Below are 27,544 nucleotides of genomic sequence, written 5' to 3' on the forward strand. Positions count from 1 at the left end.
TTCCTCTCATTCCACAAGTCTATCAAACTTCAAAGTACGACCACAACTACAGCTACATCCAAGAGGGTACTGGGATTGCGGACTGGTATACACCAGTGGTAGGTAGGTTGGGCCTGAAGGGCCATTAAAATTTTTTTGTAGCACATAGTTCTGCCTTATATATGGGTACATTTTGACATTTTTGTACAAAGTAGATCTACTTTTTGTATTATCTGACCCTATTCAAGACTATTAAATATTTGTTATGACTCTACAAATACTTATATATGCACTTTTGACTTCTCTCAAGCTGCACATGCTATCCAATTAATCTTTATGTGCTTTCATTATTATACAATACTTCTCCAACACACGTTAGTACCAGAGGCACCATTGATTATAAGAAGGTGGGATTTCAACTATATGCTCAGCATGGCTCATAGTATGTGGCATTGGGCTTGCTGGATAAGGTCATCAGGCACACTATGCTATATATGATAATTATAATGTCATATGATAGGTAGGTTAGGGGTCAAAGGCCATTAAAAGTTTTTTCAATGTTGTGTACTAAATCCCAAAATCAGTACCCCCTTGGCTACATCACTATCACACCTTTGACTCTCTCCAAGTATGTCTAAATCCACTGGAACTCAAGATCCAGATTCTGTTCCTTCTCATATATCAAGACCCTTCCCAGCTTACAGCCAACATTTTTTAGTACTTGTTTGTTAAAGGTACTACTTTGCTGACTGAAAAGTTGCAGTGTATACTTGCATTCTTGAGGAATTCATCATACAGAGATGCACTGAAACACTCACACAACAACACAAAGCCTTTATTGCTGCTATGCATTATTTGCTGTGAACTCCTCTAAAGTTTTGGTTTTTGCTGTTGCCATGGAAGTTTAGGCTCATCACCATTGCTTGTTAACAACATATAAAGACAGTCATTATACAGCACTCAATGGTTGTGTAGGTTGTCTAAAAATAACTCTTATCAGATCACACTGTACATGTGTTTACTGTGCACTCAGCATTATGCCATGATATGCTAGCACTGTGATCTCTTCAACTGTTACAGATTTTCCTTTTTTCCTTATTCTTTCCTTACCCGGTACCTTATTGACTCATATACGCTTAGTACTGTGATACATGGATGTCACATGTGTGCTTCTATTCGGACAATAATGCCAGCTCATTGTATGATACACGGACTCATTTGTACCACTTTTAGAACCACACTCCTGTATTTAAGACAGCCAAGCTGTGGCCTTAAGCCCCAGCTTTGGCTAAGGTCTATATACCTAGTTATCGACTCTATTGCTCTCGCCTAGGCTGTCTAAGTGAACCGCTAAAGGACTACTTGAGCCTGCTTGTTGTACGCTTGACCGAAGTGCGAGTCACATCACAAGTTTGACCTTGTTTGTCATACTAGTGGCTTACATTTAGCCAAAGCTTCTCTCAAGGATCTTCATTGTCAACCACAACAGTGAACATCACCCATGAGCAGTACAGGATCTAACATATTTAACATCTTTGCCAGTTTCCTAACCGCTATCATCGTACTCGTATTCTGCTTCCTATATGGATACCTCCGATACAAACGATGACACCGTGCCAGAGTCCCGCAGACCCCTGCTCCCAGGAGAGTATACTACGGGCTCAACGGACAGCCTAGACGAACCCCCTTCCACTATCGAAATGCCAGTACCTTCAGATTCAGATACAGTACTTCGACGTCAAGGAACAAGGACGTCCACGCCAACCTCCCAGTCCAGCGAGACGAAGAAGATGTGGAAGGAGAGGTTTGGGTTGGCAGAATCGAAGAGCAAGAAGATGCAGAGTGAAGAGAGCAGCGAGTCCTCGCAGACGGGATTCTTCGGGTGTCTGCAGACCCCTCAGATGAAGAATATGGGATCCAGGAAACAAGGATCGACCCCAGCACCGGAGGAGTCATCATTGGGCCAGGAACTCATCCCCATTCCACCCGCCTCTACCTCAGTACCGAGCACGGGGAAGAAGTTGTTATGGCCTACCACGGATTCTCCCCTCGTGCCCCTGACCCAGACAAAATCCCCCAGCCAGAAGAGTTCTACTCCCAGCAGCAGCATGACTGGGTGATCATGGACGCATGGCACCAAGCCAACCAGCTCCCCCCACTCGAGGATGGGGAGATACCAGAGTTTGACCTCCAGTATCCAGACTCACCCACTATCCCCAGATACCCAGACCTCAGTATCGCCACCGGGAGAAGCAACGCCGCGACCAAGGGAGGAAGCCCAGCACCTGACCCTGGAGACATTTCCGATGTCGACCCCCGAGACACCTCTGGCCCCGACTCCTACGATTCATGGGTCACAGATGACACAGAGCACAACCCATATCAGGTCAGGGATGAGCTCGCCAGCCACTACCCCAGCCCATATGGAGAGTGCCGCAGAGAGTTATGCCGCCGTCTTCAAGCCATCGCTGAAGACTGAAGGAGAGACTGGGAGACCCCCGAGCCCCTTGTTCCATACGTCCGGTGGACCCTCGGAGAATATGGAGCTGAGCCAGAATTGGCCCAGTTCTTCTTTGACAACCCGATCCATTCAGAGTGGGGCGTACTATACCAAAGGTTCCAAGACTTCACTCGTGGAATTCGAAACAGAAACTGGGCCCTTGCCAGAAGGGGAGGTGCCCACGTACCAGAAAGATAGGAACATCCCATACTACCGAGGGCCGAAGACCAGCCCCTCTATTTCTGGCCTCGGGATACTCAGACCAGAATCTGGAATCGCTGGTACCCATGGGAGCGCGCGGCTCTCACCGACTACCGGTACTGGCTCCAAGCCCCAGACACTGAGGAGTCCACTCCCTACCCACGATCCACCCCAGCGCCCCGAAATGATGAAGCCGATAATGGAGATGGGATGGTTGGAGCTTCTAGCATGGCAGGGAAGGTCTCTGGCCAATGAAGGGTCGTGGTTAGTTTCAGAAGCCGCCGAATTTATGTACCGAACCAAACTACTGAATGAAGTACGCAGTGCCATCTACAAAGATGAAGTTCAGCATCACGCAGCAAAACTGTGGAACCAGTTACATAATGACCATGCCACCATAATACGTCTGTTCTCGATGTGGAGCTACCTGCCGTATCACTGGGCCACAACTCCAGCAGAACCCTCTCTACCTCTAGGAAGCAGGCTCCTAGGAGGAATGCCCACGGAAGAAGAAGGAGCCCCGCAGGAACCAGCCCCAGAAGCCCCTCCAAAAAGAACCCGACCCAGCTGACCTGCGCCTACTCCACCTTCGCCTCCGACTCCACCATACAACCCCCACCACGACTATGACTTACGATCATTGCCAGAAGTAGTAGACTTGGAACTACCACCCGAGCCAGCGGGACCACCACTGGACAGTCCGGAACCTTGGGAACTGGAAACCGGTGAGATCCCATGGGGGTTGGTCTGACCCAAAATGATGAGGACCCCAGCACCATTCTCAGGAGCATCTAACGACATGAAAAGGTTCCTAGAAGCGTGTGAAGATTACTTTACCATCTTCCCCCACAAATTCCCCATGAGTAACAGAGGGCACGCCCCGACTAGAATTGTATTCGCCACCTCCCTCATGGATGGGAAGGCCCTAGAATGGTGGATTCAGAAGAAAGGACGTCTCCGCGACCCCATCCGTCGACATACCCAATACCCCACTTGGCCCAGCTTCGAGGCGGAGGTACGGGAAAGGTTCCGAGAAGCAGTGGAGATCAAACAAAAGAGAATCAAATGGAAGGCCCTATGACAGGTGAACTACAAGAACGCGGTAGAATTCTTTGCCAACTTCGAAGAACTCGCCATTGAGGCCGAGAAGATCGGGAACAAAGAGGAGATGATGGACACGGTAAAAAGGGCTATCTGGGCAAAGATGAAAGACATCATCATGCACGGGGATAACGAACGACCCCGAACGTACGAAGAATGAAAGTGGAGGGTGAAACGGATTGACGAAAACTATCACGTACACCGAGCCGAGGAAGGCAGAAAGGCCTTCACTCCAAAGACCACGGCCCCCAAAGCCAGCAACGTGGGTACCACGGACCACCGAAAAGACGCCACCGGCACTACCTATGGAGGGCAGGGGCTACCCATGGAGATAGACTGCCTGAAAAATGACAGGCTATGTTTCCGATGCGGGGGCCCAGGCCACATGGCAAGGGACAACAAGTGCAACCCTGACCCTTCTAAATGGAAGATCAAGCCGAAACCCAACCCTAACGTTGGGCAATACAAACTATCCAAATCCATGATCCGCACCATGCTGAACGACCCCAACCGACCAGAAGACTTGGCTGACACCACGCGAGTAGAGGAAGTAAAAGACAAGCCGACAGGGAAGTAAGCGATTCAGTCACGTCAGCCGGACCTCCAGTTTCAGTAAAACATGTACATCACTCTACGCATTCAAACATACCCTCGTTGCCATTAGAGACTACAGAAACTAAGCAAGAATTGCATGGTGAGGATGGCGTAGAAGGGGATTGCCACTGTCCAATGGACAATGAACCCCAAGGACTTTTGAGTCCGACAGACAGGCTGGGGCCGTACCGGCACAAGGTGGCTCCTGACATCTATGGAACCAGGCGTCCAGGTGAGGCGAGGGATGAGGCCGACAGCAGTACTCGAGGCCCAGCGGACCCAGTGCTGAACTGTTTTAAAGCAGAAGGGAGACCCCCAGCCTTGCTGAAATTCGGTGTACAGGGGATTACCACTGCCACAAATGGCAGCAAACCCCAATCCCAAGCCAGCAGGAAACCCGGTAAGCCAATTGATGAACAGACTGAAGTAGTGTGGAACGCAGATGCGGCAGCGAAACAGCATTCACAATGCGCGGCTGCCTCAAAACAGGTTGACCCTCACGAAATCAAGAAGAACAGCGACCAAATGCTGCCCCAGGGTCCTTTTCAACCTGGCAACCAATTGCCGCCACAAGCACTGCCCCCCCGACCCATAACAATTGAGGAAGTCCCTGACGAGGAAGATGACTACAGCTACCTACACTCCAAGGAGGCATGCGCCGAGGCGATGGCCCGAGCCCAGATCATGGAAGGCCCTCGGCACACTGGGACTAAATGCCCGCAGGCCTATCACCCCCACCAGGACCGACCGGAGTGGATTTGCAGAGGACTACGAAATGCGAGGACACTGGAAGAGCAGAAGGATATACTGAGGAGTTGGGTACACCCGTCGAAGAGGAGAGAGGTGGTCACGGAGACCATCTGGAGGCTAAGGGAGGAGGAGGGTGAGAACACAACCCGGACCTCCCTGGGGTTAGACGAGCTCGAAGAACTCCGAGCTCCTCCCCAGTACATCTGAGGAGGTAAAGGATGGCACGTAACCATCCAGTTACGACTAGAAACATTGGAAACCCGAGACTCCCATCTTGTGTCAGCCTTGGTAGACAGCGGCTGCACCGGGAGTGCCATAGATCGAACCTGGGCCAAGGACCACGGCATTCCGCTGCGACCAACAGCACGTCCCACCCCAGTGTACAATGTGGACAGCACCCGCAACAAGGGTGGGGACATCACGGAATACGTGGAGGTTCGGTTGATAATTGGAGATCACGAAGAACGCATCGAGCTCGCAGTAGTGGACCTAGGAACTACTCCACTATTTCTCGGGTACAACTGGTTGCAGCGGCATAATCCCATCATCAACTGGGCAACCAGGGCCATCACGTTGGCCAGATGCAATTGCCGACCGGTACCATTCCGCCTCCCCGATGAAGACTCCCTATGATGGACGGAGTACGAAGAGGGCGACCGAATCTTAATGGTCAATGTAGAGCAGGAGGTGCATTTACATGCCACCAGGACCCGCTCTAATGACCTGGCCACCCAAGCCAACCAAGGAAAGCCCGATCGTACCTTTGAAGAAATAGTGCCGGCTGAGTACCACGAATACCACGATGTCTTCGCAAAAGAAAATTTTGACAACCTACCCCCTCATAAACCCTGGGACCATGCCATCGAGCTAATCCCCAATGCAAAAGCTAGCCTCGACTGCAAGGCATACTCGCTCAACCCCCAGGAGCAAAAGGAACTGGACGCATTCCTTGCCGAAAACCTGGACAGCGGAAGGATACGTCCCTCCAAATCCCCTATGGCCTCCCCTTTCTTCTTCGTCAAGAAGAAGGATGGAAAGCTAAGGCCCGTCCAGGACTACCAAAAACTCAATGAACTCACCATCAAGAACTGGTACCTGTTACCCCTCATTGGCAAGCTAAATCAGCTTCAGGGGGCCAGGTATTTCACCAAATTGGACGTGCGATGGGGATACAACAACATGAGGATTCAGGAAGGAGATGAATGGAAGGCAGCATTCCGCACCAATCGGGGACTGTTCGAACCCCTGGTCATGTTCTTCAGGCTGACCAACTCTCCGGCAATGTTTCAGTGGATGATGAATGACATATTCAAGGATCTCATCGCCGAAGGAAAGGTCACTGTGTACCTCGACGATATCCTCATTTTCACTAAAACATTGGCCGAGCACCGATCAGTAACCAAACAAGTACTACAGCTACTGCGCAAGCACGGACTATTCCTGAAAGCCGCGAAGTGCGAGTTTGAGGCCCGAGAGGTGGAATACCTAGGGGTTATCATCAGTGAAGGCAGCGTAAAGATGGACCTGATCAAAATTGCGGGGATAATGGAATGGCTGGAGCCTGCCAAGAAACAGGAGCTACAGTTGTTCCTAGGATTCACCAATTTTTACCGATGTTTCATCGAGCACTATAGTGACAAGGTACGACTGCTGATGTGGCTCACAGGTAAGGTGCCATGGGAGTGAGGGAAAGTGCAACGGGAAGCCTTCACTGAAATCAAGGAGTGCTTCCGAGAAGGGGTGGTATTAGGGATGGCCGACGTCACCAAACTGTTCCGACTCGAAGCAGACTCCAGCGATGGGGCCATCGGAGCGGTATTGTCCCAGGAGGACCCTGGGGGCCGATGGAGACCGCTGGCATTCCTTTCAAAGGTGCTCTCAGTCACAGAGCGCAATTACGAGATATACGACAAAGAACTGCTGGCCATTATGTTAGCTCTATCGGAATGGAGACACTACCTACTTGGAGCCCAATTGGACTTTGAAATCTGGAGCAACCACCAGAACTTGCAGTACTTTCGGAAGCCTCAGAAACTTAATCGCCGACAAGCCCAATGGGTCACAGAACTCGCTGAGTACCACTTCAGTCTTCATCACAAACTGGGAGCGTCCAACAAAAAGGCCGATCTCCTTAATCAAAGGGCAGATCATGAACAGGGAAAGGAGGATAACCAAAATGTCACGGTCCTCACCACAGAGCATTTTAGAGTGCTAGAGATGCCATCGGAGGAGGAAATCCAGAGCCAGATACGTAGGGCGACAGTAGACCCCCGGAACTGGGACCAAGGCATCGCCACATCCCTCAACCACGACGAAGGAGTAACCAAAGAGGATGGACTACTAATCCATGACAATCGCATTTACGTCCCCTGAGACGCGATGCTACGAGGGGAAGTAATGGCACGACACCACGATCATACGTTGGCTGGACACCCGGGAATAGAAAAGACCAAGGAGTTGATACTAAGGGACTACTGGTGGCCGAAAATGTGAAAAGACGTAGAAGCATACATGCAGGGGTGCAAGACCTGTCAGCACACCAAAACCTCCACCCGAGCCAGCAATGCGCTGCTCTACCCCAATGAGGTCCCAAGCCAGCCATGGGACATCATCACCGTTGACCTAATAACCGACCTGCCCGAATCTAATGGCCACAACACAATCCTAAACATTGTCGATCGCTGCTCCAAGACGCTCATACCAATCCCCTGCTCCAAGGAGCTATCGGCCAAGGGCTGGGCAAAAATTCTGTGCGATGAAGTCATCTGCAAATATGGGCAGATCCCCACAAAGATCATATCTGACCGAGGACCACAGTTTGTCGCTAACTTCACCAAGGAATTATATCGACTATTGGGCATCCGGGGAAACCCGTCAACCGTGTACCATCCCCAAACGGATGGGCAGACCGAACGCGCCAATCAGGAAGTGGAGAAGTACCTACGAATCTTCATCACCTACCGACAAAACGATTGGAGTGAATGGCTATCCCTCGCCGCCTTCGCCCACAATAACCGACAGCATTCTGCCACAGGGCTATCCCCCTTCAAAGTCATGTTCGGAAGAAACGGTGACCTATTTCCCAACCCGAGAACTAATTGAAGCGACGTACCTGCCGCCCAGGAGTTTGCAGATCACATGGCTAAGATCCATAAGGACACAGAATCTGCACTATGAGAGGCAGCCGACACCATGAAACGGAGCTACGATAAACGTTGCCAGGCTAGTCTAGAATACCAGGTAGGCCAGAAGGTCTGGCTAGATGCGAGGAACCTACACCTACCCCAACCCAAGAAGAAACTCGATGACAAGCAAGTCAGACCATTCATAATCACCGCAAAAAGGGGCGCTAGCACCTACAAGCTCGAATTACCACTTCGTTGGCGGATTCACAATCGGTTCAATGAATCCCTCCTCTCGACCTTCCATGAGCCTAAATTCCCCAACCAACAACGACCGCCACCACCGCCACCAGAACTCATCGATGCGGAAGAGGAATACGAGATCGAGGAACTCCTCAACCACCACAACCGCTGGACTGGCAGGGGGCATCGTCGAAAGGAAGTCACCAACTTTCTGGTCAAATGGAAGGGGTATGGGCCAGAAGAAAACTTGTGGGTCACTAGGGCACACCTCGCCAATGCCAAGGAACTTGTACTGGACTATGAAACACAGATGGGGGAGACCCTAAACACGCTTCAGGAAGAATCAGCGGAGGACTCAGAGGATGACTCAGACATGGAAACGGACGCTGACACTACTAGCGATGACGAGGGGGATGATGACTCAGTCAGGACGACTGAGTCTTAAGGAGGGGGTAATGTTATGGATTTTTCTTTTTTCCTTATTCTTTCCTTACCCAGTACCTTATTGACTCATATATGCTTAGTACTGCAATACATGGACATCACATGTGTGCTTCTATTCAGACAATAATGCCAGCTCATTGTACGATACACAGACTCATTTGTACCACTTTTAGAACCACACTCCTGTATTTAAGACAGCCAAGCTGTGGCCTTAAGCCCCAGCTTTGGCTAAGGTCTATATACCTAGTTATCGACTCTATTGCTCTCGCCTAGGCTGTCTAAGTGAACCGCTAAAGGACTACTTGAGCCTGCTCATTGTACGCTTGACCGAAGTGCGAGTCACATCACGAGTTTGACCTTGTTTGTCGTACTAGTGGCTTACATCAACACTACAGCCTGCTCCTATTTCACTCGCTCATATAAAGCTCTAATTCTTATGGCAGGCATAAATACTTGCTCTTCCCTACTTCTGCTGCCTCTGCTCTACTCCTGTTTCATCCCTTTACTACTCACTCATATTTTGAAATACATTGTCCATAGGTGGCCAGTGCACCTGTCAAATATGACAGGTAATGCATTTTCCCACTATCTTATGGCCATATTAATGACTGGCACAGCTGTCTATATACCTGCACTGTATCATCAACCTAGTTCTAAGAGTCTTAATAGTATAGTATATGGATCAGCTGTTGTCTGTCACTGTATCATGGCTATACAGCTATATATTATATATGGTACAGTGCAAAGCCCTATCCTACAGTACAAATACAGATTGATGAGTTCCTCTATGGACCATATTTCATGGTAACATTTAGCTGTATATGGCCTTTTACAGACATCAGCACAGCAGTGCTTGTTACTCTCTTGCAGTGTGCCTATATGGTGCCTTGTATAATGGGCTCACACATGTGAATGCTCTGTGACCTTGTCCATACAAACAGATTAAGCACACACTATTTTTCTAAGTCATTATAAGCATAATCATGCAGGAAAAACCTTCAGAAGTACATCAAAGTTCATCAAAACTGTGCATACTGTTTATTTAAGGTTGCACTGTAAGCACATGGCAAGTAATCCTGCATCTGTTATATTAATTAATGATTAACCCTGCATTATATGTACATGCAACACATGCAACTGTATGTACAACTGTCATGGCTGTAGATTTGACCATTGATACTGCTGCAAGGCCTGGCAAGAGAATTACAGTATGGGAACAGACCCAACCATATCCATAATAGTATGGTGAGCATCCCTAGTTACACACTCAGGGTAAAGTTATATTTGTTCTCTTCTTAGTTGCCACTTGACTACTACACAGAACAGGGACCATCAACCTAACACTCTAGTCATCTTGTCTTGGTGTTTCATGAGCCATAAATTTGTCTTCCATCTCCAAAGCTAGTATCCAAAGTTCCTACTTCCTAGTGTTGGGTCTCTAATCTTAACTCTACTGGTGGCATCAATGCATACTGTCAAAGAATGTTATACTCTTCAAATACTCTCTTACAATGGTGTGTTGGGCTCTGATTCTTCTAAAAGGATGATTCATATAAGAGGAGGATTTCATAGCTTTAGTTTGTAATTGCTTTGGATGGAGAACTCTCTGATCCATGTTAACAATCAATGTTGGTTCTAATATTAGATGTTGTAGGTATACATATCTGATATGATTGATTTATATTGGCTAACCTACTCACTCAGAGTCATTACTATAACAGTGTTCATCATAAGTGGCTAGGCTCTTTATTACAAGTTGACTTCTCATCTTTGCCACTTTTTCTAGCATCATTAGATCTCAGATAATATGATAATGTGACTGAGGCCATCTGAATCTCTCTCCCTAGCTCAGTAGCTTTGATCTGTTTCAGGGATATGGGGACTGTATGTGCTATATAATATAGAGTATAGTATGTGCTATGCTTCTAAGTACATCCTCTATTCAGAATACCTTTCTTTTGCCTAATCTCAGCTGATGGCTACTCAAACTAACACTAGCATTCCAGTATCACTTACTGACAGTGATATAGTTTTCCTGATAAATTACTTTGATGCTGAATTGAATTCAACCATACTGCATTCTTTATTGCTTGGTGAGCTTGCTCAATAAAGTTAGAATCTCAGTGTCTAATCCTGAACACATATAGGTGTATACACAGGTATTCTTGCTGTTACAATGTGGAACATCTGTGAGTGTGTGTGATATATACATTCTAATATTAAGACTGAAATGAATAACTGAGTCATTAGCAAGTCTCAGCATATTAGACGAGCTATGGCTGTGGTCATTATCATTCTCTATATTGTGACTTTCATTGTTTTTGGCATGGATTGGTCCCTTACATCCTCTGGATTTATTTCCTATGGAGAAAACATCTGGACTAGATATCTGAAGTTTACCAGCAATGATATTCTGGCAACAATAGGAATGAGTACTACAGGCATGATTGGTACTATTCTTGCTGACTCTATCATGGTGTGTATGATGATGATAAAAATCCTGATTACAGCTTACTATTCAAATTTCAGATTTGGCGTTGCTGGATGATTTGGGGAAAGCACTGGCTAGTCATTGTACTTCCCACTCTTTGTCTAGTCTCTGGCATTGGTAAAGTCATCCATTTCTTCTGTTGCTTCCTTTGATCCACATTCAATCTAGTGTTCAAAATTATGGCTACACACCTAATCTTTACAAATTTCATTAAGGCTGCCAGTGCTTCTGGTCTGATACTTTATGCATCATTCACTCTGGCTACAACATTGTGGTGTACTGTGCTTATCATCTACCGTATTCTGAGTGTAGGACAAGCAAACAATGGAATCAGAGGTGCATTTGGAGCTTACCGGCATGTCATTGAAGTTCTGGTGGAATCTTCTGCTCTCTATTCTGTATGCTTGATCCTCTATGTGGCTCTCACTGCTAGCAATAGCTGGGGACAAGACTATGTTGATGTCATAGCAGGTGTTGCAAGAGTATAGGTATACTTATTCTTTTTTTATACATGAATAACACTTTATTTTAGGGCATCACACCAACGCTCCTTATTGGACGTGTTGCTGCAGGTCATGCTCGTCCTGATGACTCTTGGAATGGAAGTATCATGTCTTCACTCCACTTTGGGCAAGGTCAGAGTCAGACAAACACCCAAGAGGATTCTATGATCAGTATCAACCTTGATGATGATCCTGAAGCTCAGATGGAGGAAATAGATGAGCCTGAGCATGCTCAGGCAAGTTCCCAGATGGTGTACAATGATGATATAGAGGCTCAGTTGGAGGAAATTGAAATTACTTAGTCAGGTCACTCTCTTCTTTCAAGTACTCCTGTAGCAGTGATCACCTAGGCAAAGTCCTAATCTACTTTCATTCACATGTCTCCTGCACTCTCTTGGTTTTTATCCCCAATGTAACCTACATTTTATATCCACTATTCATTCCTTGCTAGCCAAGACCTCTTCTCCATGTCATTCCCATTTCTTATCTATCACAGTAGAAGTCCCTTTAGTAGATCTACATTGCTTGTTCTTTCTTTCTCTGTAACCAGTTAATGTTGGAAGCAAGTTTGAAGAATATCACAGAAACTTGTCCTTAGAATGCAATAAGTTAACACTGGATAACCACGGATAGCCGCATTGCATGCATCAAAAGGATAACTTTTAAGACATCACATTCGAGGAGACTCTAAATAAAAGTACAATATTACGACACCGATTGCGTCCAGGCAATAATCGTACACATCATGTTTAGCTTCAGACCAACACTCAAATGTCAATGCTTCTTCCTCCGGGCTGAGCGATTCTCCCGCCGGCTCCAAAGCCCTTGTGCTCTGGCTGAACATCCCTCGTGGGCCGATTAGCTTCGGCCTTGTGGTGCGCAAACTCCCTCATCTTCTTCTCGTTCTCAAGATAGCCATGCTGCTTCTTGTCCTTCTTCGGCGGCAGCTCCTCCTGGTGGTGCGGATCATGTCTTTCTTCGTCCGTAGCGGGAGGTCCTGTTGGCCTTGGATAGTCAAGGACGGTGTCGTCGACGGCCCTGGCCGGTGTTGGTTCAGTCGTCCTTTAAGCGGATTGAATGAGAGGCAATGAGGAGAAGACTGCGAGTACTGACGATGTATCGACGTGTGGCTTATGCCGTGCGGAGAGCGACAGACGACGACCTCCGACTTTCACTGCACAAGCAAAGAAGTGATGTCATCGTACACTGGGACCCACAATAAATAATGAACATCGCTTGCCTGCGGGCGGGTGCGGTATCGGAACCTCTGGCATGGTTGTTGAAACGGCTGGAGATGGGAGGGAAGGCGTCTGTTATATAGCCAACGGTTCACGTGTCGAGATCAAGCCTGGAACTGAATAGATCATGGGTCGCGATTATGAAACTGCAAGCATCATTGGCGAATCCAGGCCATCAGCACAGTGGTGCGACAGCTGGAATGGTAGAGGAATAGGTTGGTTGATCTTCAGAAACCCATTGTACACGACTCACGAGGACGATGCAAACAATTACTAGGGCCGAATACCTAGCTCCGGTCTGTAGACGAAAAAAAAAGCAAGAAAGGTTTCCATGATTTTTGCGCACAGAAGTGTCTTGTATCGAATCAAAGAAATTGCTGGCCGAAGGGGTTGAGACGATGGTGTGTATGGATAGTCATCGACTTCAAATTCCCACGAACCCTCTTCAAATTCCTGCAATGGACGCCTTTCCTGGCGATCAAAAGGCTTGATCATCAACTGCCACCATCTCCGTTACATACTCTCTGCTTTTTCGTATTTCTCTACGGACTGCTCAAGGCTGGACGTTCCAGGTCCCATATGCCAACGGACGAGCCTTGTACAGGTGAGTTACCTACGACTCAGCCGAGCAAGATCCAAATACAAAACGGTGTTTTAGAGCAACCTCCCATGTAACTGCGTCCGTTCGTACGATGTCCTCGTCGGCTCCAAATATACCGGAATCTGTCTGCACGCCATGGATGGCTCTCATAAAACCCACCACCTTTCGTGATCTAGATCACAGGCGCGATTATATCTCTCGGTTTTTCTTGACTCTAATGTCCAACAGACTCCACGAGGAAATCATCGCATACTCTACCTACGCTGGGACGACCTTTGAAGAAGTTCATATACGCGAAAAAGTCTTCCGTTTCATTGAAAATGCTGTTAGGGGCACTATTCCTGGGAGTCGCGTCGGGGTATTTGGGAGCGTCGTGACTGGGTTGACTCTTCCCGTTCCGTATGTCTTCGTGTTCCTCCTTTTTCTCTTGAGTTCATTGTCATACCAGGGACTTGGACTTGGCCATCGTAGCAGAACGTATGACGACGAAGCGTGACATCAAGAGGCAGCTGTTCAGACTGCGGGACCAATTCCAGCGCGGACGGCTCATTGATGATGCCCAGGTGCGGGTTCACGCCAAGGTACCGATTGTGAGGTTTACGACGCGTCCTGAGTTCGGTGCGTCTTCTTTCTTCTCTCGCAGTTATTTCCTCTCAACAACTGATAGGTTCGATAAGCGTGGACATTGGTGTGAACAACATAGATGGCATACACGTCGCGGAGATGATCAAAGAATATCTGGCAAAGATGCCTCAATTGAGGCCCTTGGTGCTTGTCACGAAAGGCCTGCTTTCCCGGTCGGGCTTCAACGATCCCGCTCATGGGGGTTTGGGGAGTTATGCAGTTGTTTGTATGTGTATCAGCTTCTTGCAGGTGAGAGTCCTTCAGTTAGGCCTGTACCATATTCTGAAAATGATAGATTAACCCGCCATCGGAGTCGCTGGGGAAACTCCTCGCTGACATGCTTTACTATTACGGCGTTTCATTCTCCTACGAGACATCTTATATCTCTGTGAGAGAAGGACAGGTCCTGCCCAAGTCGAGTGCGGCGTGGTGCGGAACTGGCGATAAGCTCGTTATCCAGTGTTTGAAGAATCCAGGTTAGACGATAGTTATGTTTTTTTTTTCGTGTCAATGCCTGACGGTGTTCTTCAGAGAAGAACATAGCCTCGTCAGTAGATCGCACAGCGCGGTTGCGTGAAATCTTCAAAGAGGCGTATACGAAGCTTTTGAAGGCGACAGTTCAGGATCCCGTAGTTCTCGGCACGATTGTAGGTTATCCGCGGAGTGTAAGTCTGTTTGTCTTTCGTACTGCAACTTGTTCTCACGTTCCGGTTGTGATCGTAGGTACTTGACCATCGTGCGGCTATCAAGTCTTTGGTCAATGTACGGTCATCTGCCATTGGGAGATCAGGACGCAACCGCCGTGACAGCCGGGACGATTCAAATTACCGAGGAGGACCCAGTCGTCGTCGCGATAGCCATGACGAAAGATATAATAACCGGGACTTCCAGCCTCGCAGTAATGGAGGGCGGACGTATGGCAGTCAGAGGAATAGGAAAGCTGAGAGACCACGCGACCCTGCGAGCCAGATGTCCAAAGACTGAAGCAGTGAACGATCTCTTCTTCTTGTGTACATATGGACCACAGAGTGGGTCTTCTTGGACGGGACGAATTGCTGTATATACGTTACCCTAATACATGGCACATATACTACAAACCATTATCCGACGGAAGAATGTGAAGCTACACAGGAATAGGATGCATCCCATTGTGGTTTTAAGGGTGGAGGAATGACACATTGAAGTCTTGAAGTTTACCAGGAGGTGTGATCACGACTCGGTGATAAAATTTAGTTCAGAAAAGAAGCCAAGTCGTGGCGAGCTCGCCAGTGACTCGCAACGATTTCTCACGGTATTACTTCTCCAGTCTAGACCTTTCCATCGCTGCTTCGAAGTCGTGAGTCCCTTCAACAGATATCATGACCAACAGTAATGGAGGGTTTCAGCGAAACGTGCCCTCAGTAGTACCCGCGCAAATACGAGGAGAGTAATGAGGCGCAACCTCTTCATGGAGAAGATCGGGTGTTCATTTCGCTCACCTCAGTCGTTGATACCGACGACTCTACTTGAACGTATCTTCAATCTAGTGCATTATGATCAGCTCTCCGCCAAGCGACGAAAGCTCACCTGAACATATGCCGGCGCTTGTAACCCTCGTATTCTGGAACGCTCTGGACGGTGCACGTCAAGGTCAACTGAGCCCTGGTAGACGGAGCATCTGAGTACGTCGTCGGTTCTGCATTTGATGCGGAACTTGGATAACAATAGACAGACTAGGATAAGAAAAGAAAAGTCCTTCCTTGCATTCTAATCACTGCACTAATTCAATAAACAAGCACGGCGGTGTTCATAACGAAGTATAAAAATAACGTAGTCAGCTCAACCCCGACGTATACAATAGATAACGCCATTGATGCAGATACTGCAGCCTTGGAAATATGATCGTGCGTATACGCTAGCGATGCATGCCTACCCGATGTAATGTCTAGTATAAAGTTGGCTGCGTTTCATCGTCCATAGGAACGATGCCAATACAGCAATTTGCCCTGTCAGCATAGGTCTCATCTCTCGTGAGATCCTTGTTCAGTCCAAGGTCAAGCATTTCCTCGTCTTGAACAAGTACGAGGATAAACGGGGATGGAGGTGTTGATCATAATTGACTAAGCCATTCCACAGTTGACCTTGTTGATCATGCTGCCTTGGCCCCAACAAAACAAGCGTATGGGCCCAGTCACGCCATGGAAGGGACACGAGAATATATAATGAAGCCTCGCGCATGATACCTAAAACAGGCGACGATGGTAAACAATTCGTAGAGGTTCGTGACGCTAAGGAACATACCGGAACAGGACCCTGTCGAAAGTCGGCCAATACATACCAACGACGACTTGTTCTTAGGCAAAGGTAAATAACAGTTTTAAAAACAACTCTCATTCGTCGACCTGCCATGCGTGTAAAGAAAGTATTTTCAAAGTAAAGCTATCTGTATCAATTACTTTGGCCGCGAGCTGAAAGGTTCATGAGCATGCCTCCAAAGAGGAACGAATGGACCGCAGCCTCACCAGTATAATGATTACCAGTAAGGCCGCTGTTGTTTATGACGATTTCGGGTACAACTCATCCTTGGTCATAATGCCTTGCAGCTCGGTGATGAGTCGCGCTGCAGAACTGAAAAAAAGGACCAACACACCAAGTTCCTCCCTGAGAGGCTTCAGTTCATCCAAATACGCCTGGTATTGCGCCTTGTTCTCAACCTTCTCACTAACACCCTCGAAGATCCTGACAGCAGTCGAGTAGTCGTTCACCCTCCTGGCAGCCCTGACAGCAGCCTCGATGACCGCAGGGCTGGGGACGAGATCGTGGGCGAAACAGTTGTTGAGACCGCGCTGGAGCTCGAAGAGGTCCTCAGCGTTCTGGAAGAAGGTCACGTAGCGTTCCGAGAATGCCTCGAAGGACTCTTGGTGGGCATGGGCGTAACGGACGGGGGTGGTACGAGGAACGGCCGCGACCTTGAGGGCCGGGCGCGATGCAAGACGGAGGACGAGAAGGATTTGAGAGCGCATTTTACGGCACTGCAGTCGACGAGAAAGTAAGGTGATAAGAGAAGGGAAGGCGGTTGGCGCTGTGTTGATCGTTGTTTGTCACAGGGCAAGATCGGGAAAAACCGGCCGGTCTGGGTCCATTCTCGACCGCCATCATCTCTCCGGTTCCGCCTCTGCCTCTGAACTCAATCATCCCTTCACTGCCATCCTCTTTGTGGCTTGAATTCGATCTTCATCATGCATCATGAGGAACCGAAAACGACTATGTTGATCCAAGAATTAATCAAAACAGCTTCGCTTTTCGATTCCGAGTCTTGATAAAGGTGAGCAGAGCCTAAATGATGATATATCATGTATGTTATCGCATCTTACGTTCAATTTCTAGTACCGTTGTTCTATGAGCTCGAAGAATAGCCGGCAATTGCTGGATAGACGACTTGCTTACTGATGCCTAACTACGACAAGCCTCTGTTCTCGCTGCACCGGCTACTCCCAAAATTCCCGCTCAGCATTGCGCAGTCTGGCGTGTTTATCTATTCTGGTATCGGAAAACTTAAAGTTGATGTCACTTCTTTGTTCATGGCATAGCTTTAACATTAACGTTGCTGATCTACAGGAACCTGTACGAGTTCGTTTCATCTCCAAGAGCATCGCCATCTACGTCATCCGGCGTTTACTCGAGCGTATAATTAATAATTCCGTGCATAGCCGTTCTAGGCTCGGAGCACAGAAGCACCCGTTGCCTGTTCCGCTCCATGACGTCACTTCCATCACCTCCGAGCCTCACTGTTCCCTCAATGCGATGCAGGCCAAATACACGCCTGCAAGTGTCTGCACATGCAAATCCTCATTTATGAGAGCACTGCCCGACTTCTGACGATCCGTTAGGGTTTTGACGGGATTTTCGTCAAGGCAGGAACGATCGACTTCGACTTCGTGCGGGGTCTGTTCATTAGTTTTTGGCAGCTTAGCAACTGAACGGTGAACGGACGCGTCAAATCATTCTCTCTGAGCTTAGTTCGCGCCATATGCCCCGCCTGTTGATATTCACCGACACCGAATTGCGCATTTTAGCGAGCTTGAATCAATTTGGAATCTGACAGCCGTGCGCTCCATTCGACAGGTGTCTCTAGTCATCTGCGTTCTGCCGCCGTCCAAGCTCGTCAACGAAGGTGCACAACAGGTGCATTTCCGTGGCCGACGGGTAATTTTACCGGGTAAAATCCCTCGATATGTTTCGGTGCGTATCTTGGCAACAATCCCATATACTAGGTACAGTCTTGGAGGCTGCTTTTCTAGGATGTCTAACGGAATGGCCTTTTACCTCCCCCTTTGTTCTTGTGTTCATGTCGCAATTTTACACCCAAGATACCAATAGAAATACGACACCCCGCCAAAGAGCAAGGGTTTGGAGGTTCACCGATGCTTCAGTCCAAAAGGCAGATGTACACACAGAACATGCGGCTTTCGCAGAGGGTTTACGTCGCGGTATTGATGTGGACAGTTATGACTGTCCAAACCGTCTTGTCGCAGCATCTTTCCATCAATAGACCTAGACGGGCGGTCCGTCGATTGCTTCCCGACGCAATGCTACCATGCTGTTTGGAGTGTGTAGACAGTGCTCTGCCCTACTGAGCCAGTTCTACCGTTCAGACGTGCATCATCAATACCAACCTCATCAACAATACACGTCCTATACATAGTTACCGGTTCACGGTCCGTTGCCTCCTTCCCACACCAGCAGGAAATTATGCCGAAGGCACAGTCCACAAATAGGTTCCATTTGTGTTTGACCCTTAACGCCTCATGCATATGGCTAATCTTGTTCTTCCTTCCTTTTAGCGGCATCACCTTCTCACCGTTCGCTTACTATTGCTTACTCCGCTTCACCGCCTCATGTCCCACGCCGGCGGTTCGGTCCTTGGATCGGCACTGCGCGTTGATGACGTCAATAAGGTGGCAGTACCTATCACCGCTTTCAATGGTCGTGGCTGTGCGTCGGCGTCGGTGCTCACTGCAAATGCTCCTAGTATATAAGTAAAGTGACTCACTTCCGACTCATCCACATTCAGTCTACATCTTTCCCTCGATCAAGTCGATCAGTCCCATGTCTTCTTTCGGAAACAACTCCTCTGACTACAACATGACCAACTCCGTATACTCATACGATCTACCGGCATCGGCTTATCCTGTTGACTATCAAGTTCAGCATATGAACAACAACAATGGCTGCTCCTGCTATGCAGACGAACTCTTCCTCGACATACCCTCCTTCCCCACCATCGTCAATGGACGGCACTTACGGCAGCATTCGGAAGCGTCGCTCTCCTATTGCTTCGAGTTCCCTTGGACTCGACGCGCCGACCCAGCCCCGCCGCTACGTGACCCCTTCCGTTACGTCCAGGAAAGAAATCCCCGCTTTCTTCATGAGGAGGAGACCCCAGTCGATTCCATCCGATGAGGAGGATGAATTAACGGAGGAGCCGCCTGCGGCTGGTGCCACAGACCAAGAAAAGGTCGAATACAAGAGGCGGCAGAACACGCTCGCGGCTAGGAGGAGCCGTAAGCGCAAGATGCTCTACCAGCATGAGCTGGAAGAGACGGTTAGAAGGCTGACGACAGAGAAGGAGATCTGGAAGACTCGCGCCTTGACATTGAGGCAGCTCCTGCAGAGCCATGGAGTTCGCTGCCCCGACTTTGAAGATGCATAATCTCGACATAGAATCCTTTCCATCGTTTAGCTTGATACCTTTCGTATCAGCAGACTCCTTCGCTCAACTGCGCAATATTAGGTGAGGCACATTCTCTTAGTGTTTCTAATATCATGGGTTTCTAACCTACTTCATTCTTTGCAGAATGGCTTACTGTTTTCGCATCATTCGAACGCACCTAGACAGGTCCGTATACCTGTGAATAATACTTCGCCATACCGAGCACGCCGCATCCATACATATGGGCGCTTTCAGCGCCACGAATCTGCCGATGCGTCCATTCCCCTAACCACTCCATCTAGATATGAAGTATACACACCTCTGGACTTTGCACGCCCTGCACATTTGTTGTTTTCTTTGCACATAGACTGCGTATTTGTACCGGTCGCACACGGACTTTTATCACTTTTCTTTTCTTTGGACTTTGGAGTGCATTAGGTTATAGCATAGCACAAAGGATTAATTGATGGATTTTATGGATCTGACTGAAGCATACTTTAAGTTCACAGAATAGCCTACATTTAGGTGATTTGCATTGACTCGTTAGCTCGATTATACTTAGTAGTAAGTTAGAGTTTGAGATAACCAGCGCCACTAAGGAACAGAACGTAGTTGAAGGTACAAGGGTAACAGCTTGAGAACAAAAATCGCGTTGATTTTTGTGAACATGTGCATATTGTACTCGAAGAAAAAATTGGAAAAAACGGGCGACCGAGCCTTGACCGAGCCGGCAAAGAAAATTCACATCATCACATGTGCGTCATGCGCGTGACCGTCGTCTGGATTCCGCACCACCTCTTTCGGAATGCTCTTACCCAGGACTTTCATCTCTCGCACGCGAATACTACACAACAGAGGCTCATTACACATCCGAAAGGCAATGTCGACAGCTCGAATCGTTCCCCACGACCCCAAGGCGACATCGGAGCTTTGGGCCAGTGCTCCCACAGGGGAGAAACCAGCAAAGGTCGGCACGACCAGGGTATTCTACAACACACCTCCTCAGCAGTTGACTGCTCTGTCGTCGCTTGGCGATGGATTTGAGAAGAAGACCGGTAGTGCGAAGCGAGAAGTCGTGAGGAAGGCGGTAGGGAGCGCGGTCAAGGCGGTCAAGGCCATCGATGGTGTGAAAAACGTGAAAATCGATGCTTCTCTTGACCCTCATGCAGCTGGTATATACCCAAACTTGATCCTTTTCTTGGTCGCTAACCACCTGACGTAGCGGTTGCCGCTCATCTGGCCCAATACTCATTTACGTTGAAGACCTCTCCGAATCCTTCGAGATTCAACCCGAATTTGAAGGAACCTATCCCGGAAAAGCTCACCCTTTCTCCTGAGCAGAGCTCGGAAGAATGGGATCGTGGAGTGGTATATGCAGAATCGCAAAATTTTGCTAGGACTGTGAGTGATCCCTCAGAGATATCTGGACCGCTATGCTAAACACCGGGGAATGCACAGCTCATGGAATTGCCTGCGAATATAGTGACACCAACGGTAAGGCTATTTTCTCATCCCGCGCACAGGGTTGTTTCTCGGTCTGGTGAGAACTGAGGCACTGGATATTATTCCGTGGTTCTTTCGCGCGCGCAGATTTGGCATCAGATAACAAGAATAGTTGTCTTATTTCTGTCGGCGAACGATGTCCGTTTTTATCTGAAGAGACAGTGCCTATTTGTTTCAAACGAAGGGCCACCTTTTCAATCATTCACCGCAATTCAGTTGTCAAAGGGCTCCTAAAAGATTGCTCTTATGCTTCTTTTTCTCAGTGACAGTCCCGCGTCGAAGGCTAGCGGGCAAACAGTCACAACATTTCCTAAGCCATAGTTTCATACCAAAATACATGCAGCTACACTCGCTAGACCACCTTGCTCACTAATTAACTCCAGGCTTTCACGGAACGCGTCAAATCGGCTTTCGCTGGCATCGACAATGTCGAAATCCTCGTTCGGGATGAAGGTCTGGCAATCTCAGAGTCATTGATAATTGTACTGAATATGTCGTACAGCCTGGGCCGAAGAGAAAGGAATGCGAACATTCCTTTCCGTAACCCATGGCACCGCGGAGCCCGCTAAGTTACTTGAAATGTGGGTCTTGTTTTAGATATCTTTTTGCAGCCGTACTGACAGTTTTCAGTCACTACAAGGGTGCCCCTTCAAAAGACGACACACCGGTGGCTTTCGTTGGCAAAGGTATCACTTTCGATTCCGGAGGAATCAGCTTGAAACCATCAGCGGTCAGTGATGCTGTGACGAGCTAAAGGTTAACAAGGCGTTGATCAAGTTTTCAGGGAATGAAATTGATGCGTGGTGATATGGGTGAGGATCTCGGATCTTTGATTGACAAGAGCGACACTTCTAACGGGATCTCCGGTGTAGGTGGTGCCGCCTCTGTTGTCGCGGCTACACTGGCCATCGCTAAACTCAAACTTCCGGTCAACCTCATCACTATCACTCCACTGACGGAGAACCTTCCTGGGGTGAGTATTCTATTGTCGGTATCAATGCAGGAACGGGCGTGACTGATATGATATCAGCCAAGTGCGACCAAGCCTGGTGACATGTCAGTTCCCCCTTCACCGTCATGCGACTCCATAGACTGATGGTAAAAATAGAATCTACGCAATGAACGGTAAAACAGTTGAAGTCGACAATACTGATGCTGAGGGTCGATTGGTTCTTGCTGGTATGTTTCCCAGGGCCATGCTTTACCTGTGCTCACCTGCACGTCAGATGCCATTTACTATGCGTCTTCCGAGTACAAGCCTCACACAGCTTATTGACGTGGCCACCCTGACTGGGTACGTACCATTATTTGGCCCGCCTCTTCCTCTTTTCGGGCTGATCAGCTGCTAAGTGCCATGGACATTGCGCTTGGAGACCTATATTCTGGAGTATTCACCACGTCCGATAAGCTCTGGGACCAACTCCGCGTCGCAGGGGAGACTGAATTCGATCGATTCTGGCGTATGCCATTGGACGAGGACTATGGACCCCAGATCTATTCGTCAAATGCTGACCTGTGTAACGTGAGCGGAGTGGTTACGCTTGCAATCCACCGTTTCTATTTAACTAATACATCGCGTTTAGACCGGTGGCAGACCGGCTGGAAGTTGTACGGCAGCGCTTTTCTTGAAGGCGTTTGTTGAAGGGATTGATGGCGATGAGCCTTCCCTGAAATGGGCTCACATTGATATTGCTGGTACTATGGAGGTAAGCATATTGATTAGTATAGTTGTGGAGATGCTGACCGGTGCATCCTAGGTAACCCGACCTACACCTTATCTTGAAAAGGGCATGACAGGCCGATCTGTGCGGTACGTGCATCGAGTTGTTAAAGAGCTAGTTGTCACTCATTCGTATTTTTAGGGGTCTGATTGAATATGTACGAAACCTGTAGTAACTCGTGGCGATATAGTAGCATAGTAAGGAAGTCGTAAAAACAATGGTTAGCATATCAATTACATGTAAGTTTTCAGTCAACCCAGGTTGGCTCCACGGTCCAGCCAGCCTTGGGCTCATATTTGCCTCCTGCAACGTGCTCAGACTCCATCCTCAATTTCACTGTACGATGGACTTTGACGCCCTGTACGTCTTGTCGCGGAATGTGCCTTGGCTGGCCTCTGTTCAAGCTGTGGGGACTGTTAGAGCGATCGTTTTCATCAAGAGATACAGCAACATACGTCAAAGTCTTGCCCCAGGTGTCATCTCTCTTCTGATATCTCACTTTGGCTGGAAGTAATTCCAGGATCCACCATGCGGGTACAAGGGAGAGCTGATCGAACATTGGAGAGAGCGCGTCGCGGAGATCTTCAGTTTCTTCGCAGACGGTATCACCGCTAGACTCGACCGGGAGAGGAGCTCCTGTAATGGGTGGAGGACGAGGCTTTACGACTGGATATAGCATCGAAGGCTCCAGTCCAAACTGTTTGAGCAGCTCACGATGGAACATAATACCCGTATTGAGGAGGAAGCATTGCCTAATCATCCAGCGGAAGGGAATACGCGCTAGATTGTTACGAACGTCGTTAGCCACGGATCCTCCGCCGATGTCTGAAAAAATTTGGGTTAGTACTGTGCTTTTGAGATATAAAAGTGGAGGTACGAACCGCAATGACACCCCGCGAACCACACTTCTTCCACATCTGTCGGTGTATCCGTATGACAAGTTGAGTTTGCCTCATACTCTCGTTCATGCTCGACGAGAGACTTCTCGCGGTGTGGCTTCAAGGAGTGCTGATGCTGGGGTTCGGGTTTGGATTTGGGCATTTCGCCAGGGTTGTACACCCAGTTGGGCGGCCGTTGTGGGGTGAATACGATGCCATAAGGAGGGTATGAAGCGGACGCGATGCTCATCCAGGGATAAGGCATGACGGAAATGTCGCACGTGCGTATTTGATGCGGTGAAGGGGAGACGGCGGGGAATGATCCCTACCGAATCGACGGTGTCCCTGTCGGGGTCTTAAATTAACTATGCATGGAAGGTAGAGAGTCTTCCTACCATACACCTAGAAATTCAATATCGACGTCGATGGAAAAAGCCTTTTTGAAAGCCGTGCTTTGTGCCCAGCCGATATCGTCCTCGCGCGAATACATGCGATAAGCAAATGGGACTTGTTGGTGATTGCATCGAGGAAGAAGGCCGATCTATTGTCAATGTTGGTATGGATGTTTGGTTCCGGCATGATTATCGTACCTTGTGAATCCTGTAGATGTTGAATTAGCAACGGATCTCAGAAAGGTGCAAAAACCGACTTACATCCCTGCGAGTGCTCGAGCCGTCTAAATATATGGAGTTAGAAACGGTGAAGATGTGTATCAGAATGTACTGACATAGGCACCACGGGAGAATCTAAGTCCATTTCAGTTGACATGTGACGGCGTGCTGAATAGCAATAGAGAACGTACCCAAAAATACAAATCTTATCCCCTGCTTCGTCTATGGGGGTATTGCGCGATTAGCTAGATAAACGAAAATAGAGCAAATCACGCATACAATTCTGCATAATAAACTCGTATCCACCTAGAGAGCTCTGTTAACAAATGCGAGGTATTGGAAGAAGTCATTCAACTTACCCATAACATGCGCGTCAAGATGAATGCCAATCATGCTGTCGACTATTCTGCTGAGTTTTGCTGCTATAGGTGAAGCTACCTCAGGGATGCTATACGTTCCAATACCGGACTTCGACCTGTCAGGCGATAGATAGGGAGAAAGAAGATGGCAGATTTACCTGGTAATACACCAGCTGTGTTCTAGGATCATCCTTCTTGAGGAGCGAGAAGAAGTTGACAACATTGGAGTTCTACATCGATGTGTGAGTTCCTGAACTGCGCAAGGGTCGGGGTGGACATACATCACTGTCGAATTGGTCCCCTAACATTCATGAAGGGGTCAGCTGCGTTATTTCATAGCTCCGATAGGTCTTACCGGTTCCGTCAAAGCACAGGACGAGCGTCCTGTTTGCATGAGTCGGGGGGATCGTTGCCTCGAGCGAGGGTGCTGGCGACGAATCCCTATCTGGACTTGGAGACTTTTGGAATTCAGGATATTCGTCGACAGCAGTGTTCGTCCGCGTGTGCACAGCAGTTGACTGAGAGGGTGAAGGGGATGATGGCGCAGACATTATAGGAGGAAACCAGAGTGATAGTCTTACTTCAGACAAGGTAAGGCTGCTTTTATATGCTGAGAAAAGCGAGAATCCTCGATTGCCGCGCGAGTTCACCGGGTATCTTAGTAGCCTGTCTTCTTTCAATTTAGTACGTAACCATTCCGACTGTCCAACAGAAGGTCCAATTGCTGACAGGTGAAATAGTCACGAACACAAAGCATGGATGTAGATCGGACACTGAGATACCATCGTAGCTCTATCATTGAGACGTCCGCAGAACTCAGAAGCCGGTAGCATATTGGACCTTCTATTGTTGGCTGCTATTCCTGTTTCATCGGTGTCCGAGTCCACTAGAAGGTTGATGTTGTTGTACTGAGTAAGGTATGTGTAGCCAGATGACAGAGCAATCGCGTAAGTTTGTCCAAGTCCCTGTGGCTTACAATTCATTGAGGTCGGCAGAAGAAATACAACGAAGGTAAACATTTATCAGCAGTGGGCGACGAGTTCGGAAATTGATGATCGGCGGGAGCGGAGCATGGATGGATGTAGTGCCGTGCTTGGCAATGTCTTCCCTCTTTGCTTGTCCTTGTTGTCCTGCAGCCAGCTGTACAGTTGCTCTCAGCCACCGATCACTTGCCTTTTTCGAGAGCGTCCTCAACGTCGCCTGCATATCTTCAAAATGTCTTCAGACCTCCAATGGCTCCTTATCCGCGTTCGTAGGCTGTTTTTAGTGCACTGATGGGATATGGGTACTGATGTTCAGCTTCAATAGAACAGTAACTCCTTCATTGTGAAGCGAGTTCCCGAGGGCCCCATATTCTCCAAGGAGCCTGTACGTTCGTCTTGGTTATTCTTTCAAGCCCTATGAATTCTGAAGTTATGTTAAGGGTAACCTCCGGAACCTTCACTCGCACAAGTTCTCTGGTTTGGCCAATGCCAAGGTGTGTAAAAACTGTTTCGTGTACGACGGGAAGGATACTGAATTTCTCTGTCTTTTGCAGACCATTGATGTCTCCGACTCGGCCTGCTGGCGTAAAAATTACCACCCGCAAACCCAAGGCTTCCCCTCATGCCGTCGCGTCTGCCAAAGCGACTACTTACATCCGCCCACGATCGGGAACACGCCGTGCTCTCGGTATTGCTGCCCAGCCCGCAAAGAAGGGATACAGGCCAGACCTCCGTACTGTGAGGACGTTCTTTTCTTTGATTACTTCCATCTTTTTCTTTCTCTCTCTCTACCTTCTGGACGCACTCTCGTTAGAACCCACTGGAAGTCACTGAAAAGTGCATGAAAGCTGGGCGTGGACATGTTTGCAATATCAATTGGTCTTTCAGGAGCCGATCAAACTCTGTTAGATACCTCGCCATGTCGCTATCGGTGGCTCGCTCGTTTTGCTCAACGCGACTCACCGACTCTTTGGCGATAACATTTCTCGTTTCTTTTCGTCCCCTTTTACCATTTGGTGGACATAGTACTAACACATCTTACTTCATTTAGGCTGCCCTCGCTCGTGTTTCTGCTCTCATTGCCGCCCAAAAGGAGCCCAAGCCCTCACCACCGAAGAAGTTGCGAGGGAAGAAGGCTAGGGGTGGTTTGGAGTAGATGATTTGCGCTTTCCCTTGACATGCCTGTTATCGAGTATGCAAAATACATGTCCTATTTCAAGTCGCACACTTATGTTGGACATAAGACCCGAGCTAGTGAGGCAGGGTAGCCTGGACATGAGTGTACCGATCAAGAAGTTCGGTACTGGTTTTCGAACAGCACCGAAATGCTTCGGGTGCTGAGTGTCTTGATCTCCGCGGTAGAAGGTAGTAGCCGTTGTCACCTTCACGAAGGCCAAGACCAGCGC

The 27,544-nt window shown here is 48.4% G+C and overlaps 11 protein-coding genes across 11 annotated transcripts; 8 read left to right on the forward strand and 3 right to left on the reverse strand.

Annotated features, from left to right (window-relative positions):
• Window positions 1-1,562: 1,562 nt before the first annotated feature.
• On the forward strand, window positions 1,563-3,251 carry EV420DRAFT_1474848 (uncharacterized protein; the record flags this gene model as incomplete). The annotated part of the gene is made up of 3 exons (XM_060469244.1): window positions 1,563-1,861; window positions 1,909-2,365; window positions 2,409-3,251. 3 exons carry the CDS (start codon window positions 1,563-1,565, stop codon window positions 3,249-3,251), a joined length of 1,599 nt encoding a protein of 532 aa, XP_060336862.1.
• A 915-nt stretch (window positions 3,252-4,166) lies between these two features.
• Window positions 4,167-5,332, forward strand: EV420DRAFT_1636617 (uncharacterized protein; the record flags this gene model as incomplete). The annotated part of the gene is made up of 2 exons (XM_060476610.1): window positions 4,167-4,354; window positions 4,600-5,332. The coding sequence occupies 2 exons, from the start codon at window positions 4,167-4,169 to the stop codon at window positions 5,330-5,332; spliced, it is 921 nt and encodes a 306-aa protein (XP_060336863.1).
• A 5,877-nt stretch (window positions 5,333-11,209) lies between these two features.
• Window positions 11,210-12,233, forward strand: EV420DRAFT_1709749 (uncharacterized protein; the record flags this gene model as incomplete). Its single annotated transcript, XM_060479595.1, has 4 exons — window positions 11,210-11,410; window positions 11,464-11,542; window positions 11,594-11,907; window positions 11,958-12,233. The coding sequence occupies 4 exons, from the start codon at window positions 11,210-11,212 to the stop codon at window positions 12,228-12,230; spliced, it is 867 nt and encodes a 288-aa protein (XP_060336864.1).
• Window positions 12,234-12,309: 76 nt separating this feature from the next.
• Window positions 12,310-13,220, reverse strand: EV420DRAFT_1300859 (uncharacterized protein). The gene is made up of 3 exons (XM_060468390.1): window positions 13,169-13,220; window positions 13,042-13,102; window positions 12,310-12,990 (listed from the first exon to the last, which is right to left on the reverse strand). The coding sequence occupies exons 1-3, from the start codon at window positions 13,200-13,202 to the stop codon at window positions 12,696-12,698; spliced, it is 390 nt and encodes a 129-aa protein (XP_060336865.1). The 5' UTR covers window positions 13,203-13,220; the 3' UTR covers window positions 12,310-12,695.
• Window positions 13,221-13,858: 638 nt separating this feature from the next.
• Window positions 13,859-15,375, forward strand: EV420DRAFT_1636623 (uncharacterized protein; the record flags this gene model as incomplete). Its single annotated transcript, XM_060476611.1, has 6 exons — window positions 13,859-14,166; window positions 14,216-14,385; window positions 14,435-14,640; window positions 14,687-14,867; window positions 14,923-15,056; window positions 15,115-15,375. The coding sequence occupies 6 exons, from the start codon at window positions 13,859-13,861 to the stop codon at window positions 15,373-15,375; spliced, it is 1,260 nt and encodes a 419-aa protein (XP_060336866.1).
• Window positions 15,376-16,925: 1,550 nt separating this feature from the next.
• On the reverse strand, window positions 16,926-17,393 carry EV420DRAFT_1617465 (COX5A-domain-containing protein; the record flags this gene model as incomplete). Its single annotated transcript, XM_060475241.1, has 2 exons — window positions 16,926-16,990; window positions 17,021-17,393. The coding sequence occupies 2 exons, from the start codon at window positions 17,391-17,393 to the stop codon at window positions 16,926-16,928; spliced, it is 438 nt and encodes a 145-aa protein (XP_060336867.1).
• Window positions 17,394-18,426: 1,033 nt separating this feature from the next.
• On the forward strand, window positions 18,427-19,022 carry EV420DRAFT_807201 (uncharacterized protein). Its single transcript, XM_060483542.1, has one exon. It carries the CDS (start codon window positions 18,605-18,607, stop codon window positions 18,920-18,922), a length of 318 nt encoding a protein of 105 aa, XP_060336868.1. The 5' UTR covers window positions 18,427-18,604; the 3' UTR covers window positions 18,923-19,022.
• A 7-nt stretch (window positions 19,023-19,029) lies between these two features.
• Window positions 19,030-20,083, forward strand: EV420DRAFT_1626657 (ectomycorrhiza-regulated protein; the record flags this gene model as incomplete). Its single annotated transcript, XM_060476015.1, has 2 exons — window positions 19,030-19,575; window positions 19,619-20,083. The coding sequence occupies exons 1-2, from the start codon at window positions 19,480-19,482 to the stop codon at window positions 20,081-20,083; spliced, it is 561 nt and encodes a 186-aa protein (XP_060336869.1). The 5' UTR covers window positions 19,030-19,479.
• Window positions 20,084-20,963: 880 nt separating this feature from the next.
• Window positions 20,964-23,479, forward strand: EV420DRAFT_1636626 (uncharacterized protein; the record flags this gene model as incomplete). The annotated part of the gene is made up of 14 exons (XM_060476612.1): window positions 20,964-21,255; window positions 21,306-21,484; window positions 21,542-21,577; window positions 21,970-22,039; window positions 22,089-22,167; window positions 22,217-22,316; window positions 22,371-22,559; window positions 22,617-22,642; window positions 22,695-22,755; window positions 22,813-22,880; window positions 22,937-23,108; window positions 23,170-23,292; window positions 23,344-23,396; window positions 23,449-23,479. The coding sequence occupies 14 exons, from the start codon at window positions 20,964-20,966 to the stop codon at window positions 23,477-23,479; spliced, it is 1,479 nt and encodes a 492-aa protein (XP_060336870.1).
• Window positions 23,480-23,554: 75 nt separating this feature from the next.
• Window positions 23,555-25,706, reverse strand: EV420DRAFT_1474854 (uncharacterized protein; the record flags this gene model as incomplete). The annotated part of the gene is made up of 12 exons (XM_060469245.1): window positions 23,555-23,720; window positions 23,763-24,132; window positions 24,189-24,510; window positions 24,586-24,726; window positions 24,776-24,785; window positions 24,839-24,861; window positions 24,913-24,931; window positions 24,988-25,018; window positions 25,156-25,264; window positions 25,314-25,385; window positions 25,437-25,456; window positions 25,511-25,706. The coding sequence occupies 12 exons, from the start codon at window positions 25,704-25,706 to the stop codon at window positions 23,555-23,557; spliced, it is 1,479 nt and encodes a 492-aa protein (XP_060336871.1).
• Window positions 25,707-26,370: 664 nt separating this feature from the next.
• EV420DRAFT_1261471 (ribosomal L28e/Mak16) lies at window positions 26,371-27,294 on the forward strand (the record flags this gene model as incomplete). The annotated part of the gene is made up of 5 exons (XM_060467069.1): window positions 26,371-26,403; window positions 26,464-26,523; window positions 26,579-26,634; window positions 26,693-26,876; window positions 27,190-27,294. 5 exons carry the CDS (start codon window positions 26,371-26,373, stop codon window positions 27,292-27,294), a joined length of 438 nt encoding a protein of 145 aa, XP_060336872.1.
• Between the last annotated feature and the right edge of the window lie 250 nt (window positions 27,295-27,544).

Source organism: Desarmillaria tabescens (genome assembly GCF_030435595.1).
Source record: "Desarmillaria tabescens strain CCBAS 213 chromosome Unknown EV420scaffold_4, whole genome shotgun sequence".
Lineage (NCBI taxonomy): Eukaryota > Fungi > Basidiomycota > Agaricomycetes > Agaricales > Physalacriaceae > Desarmillaria > Desarmillaria tabescens.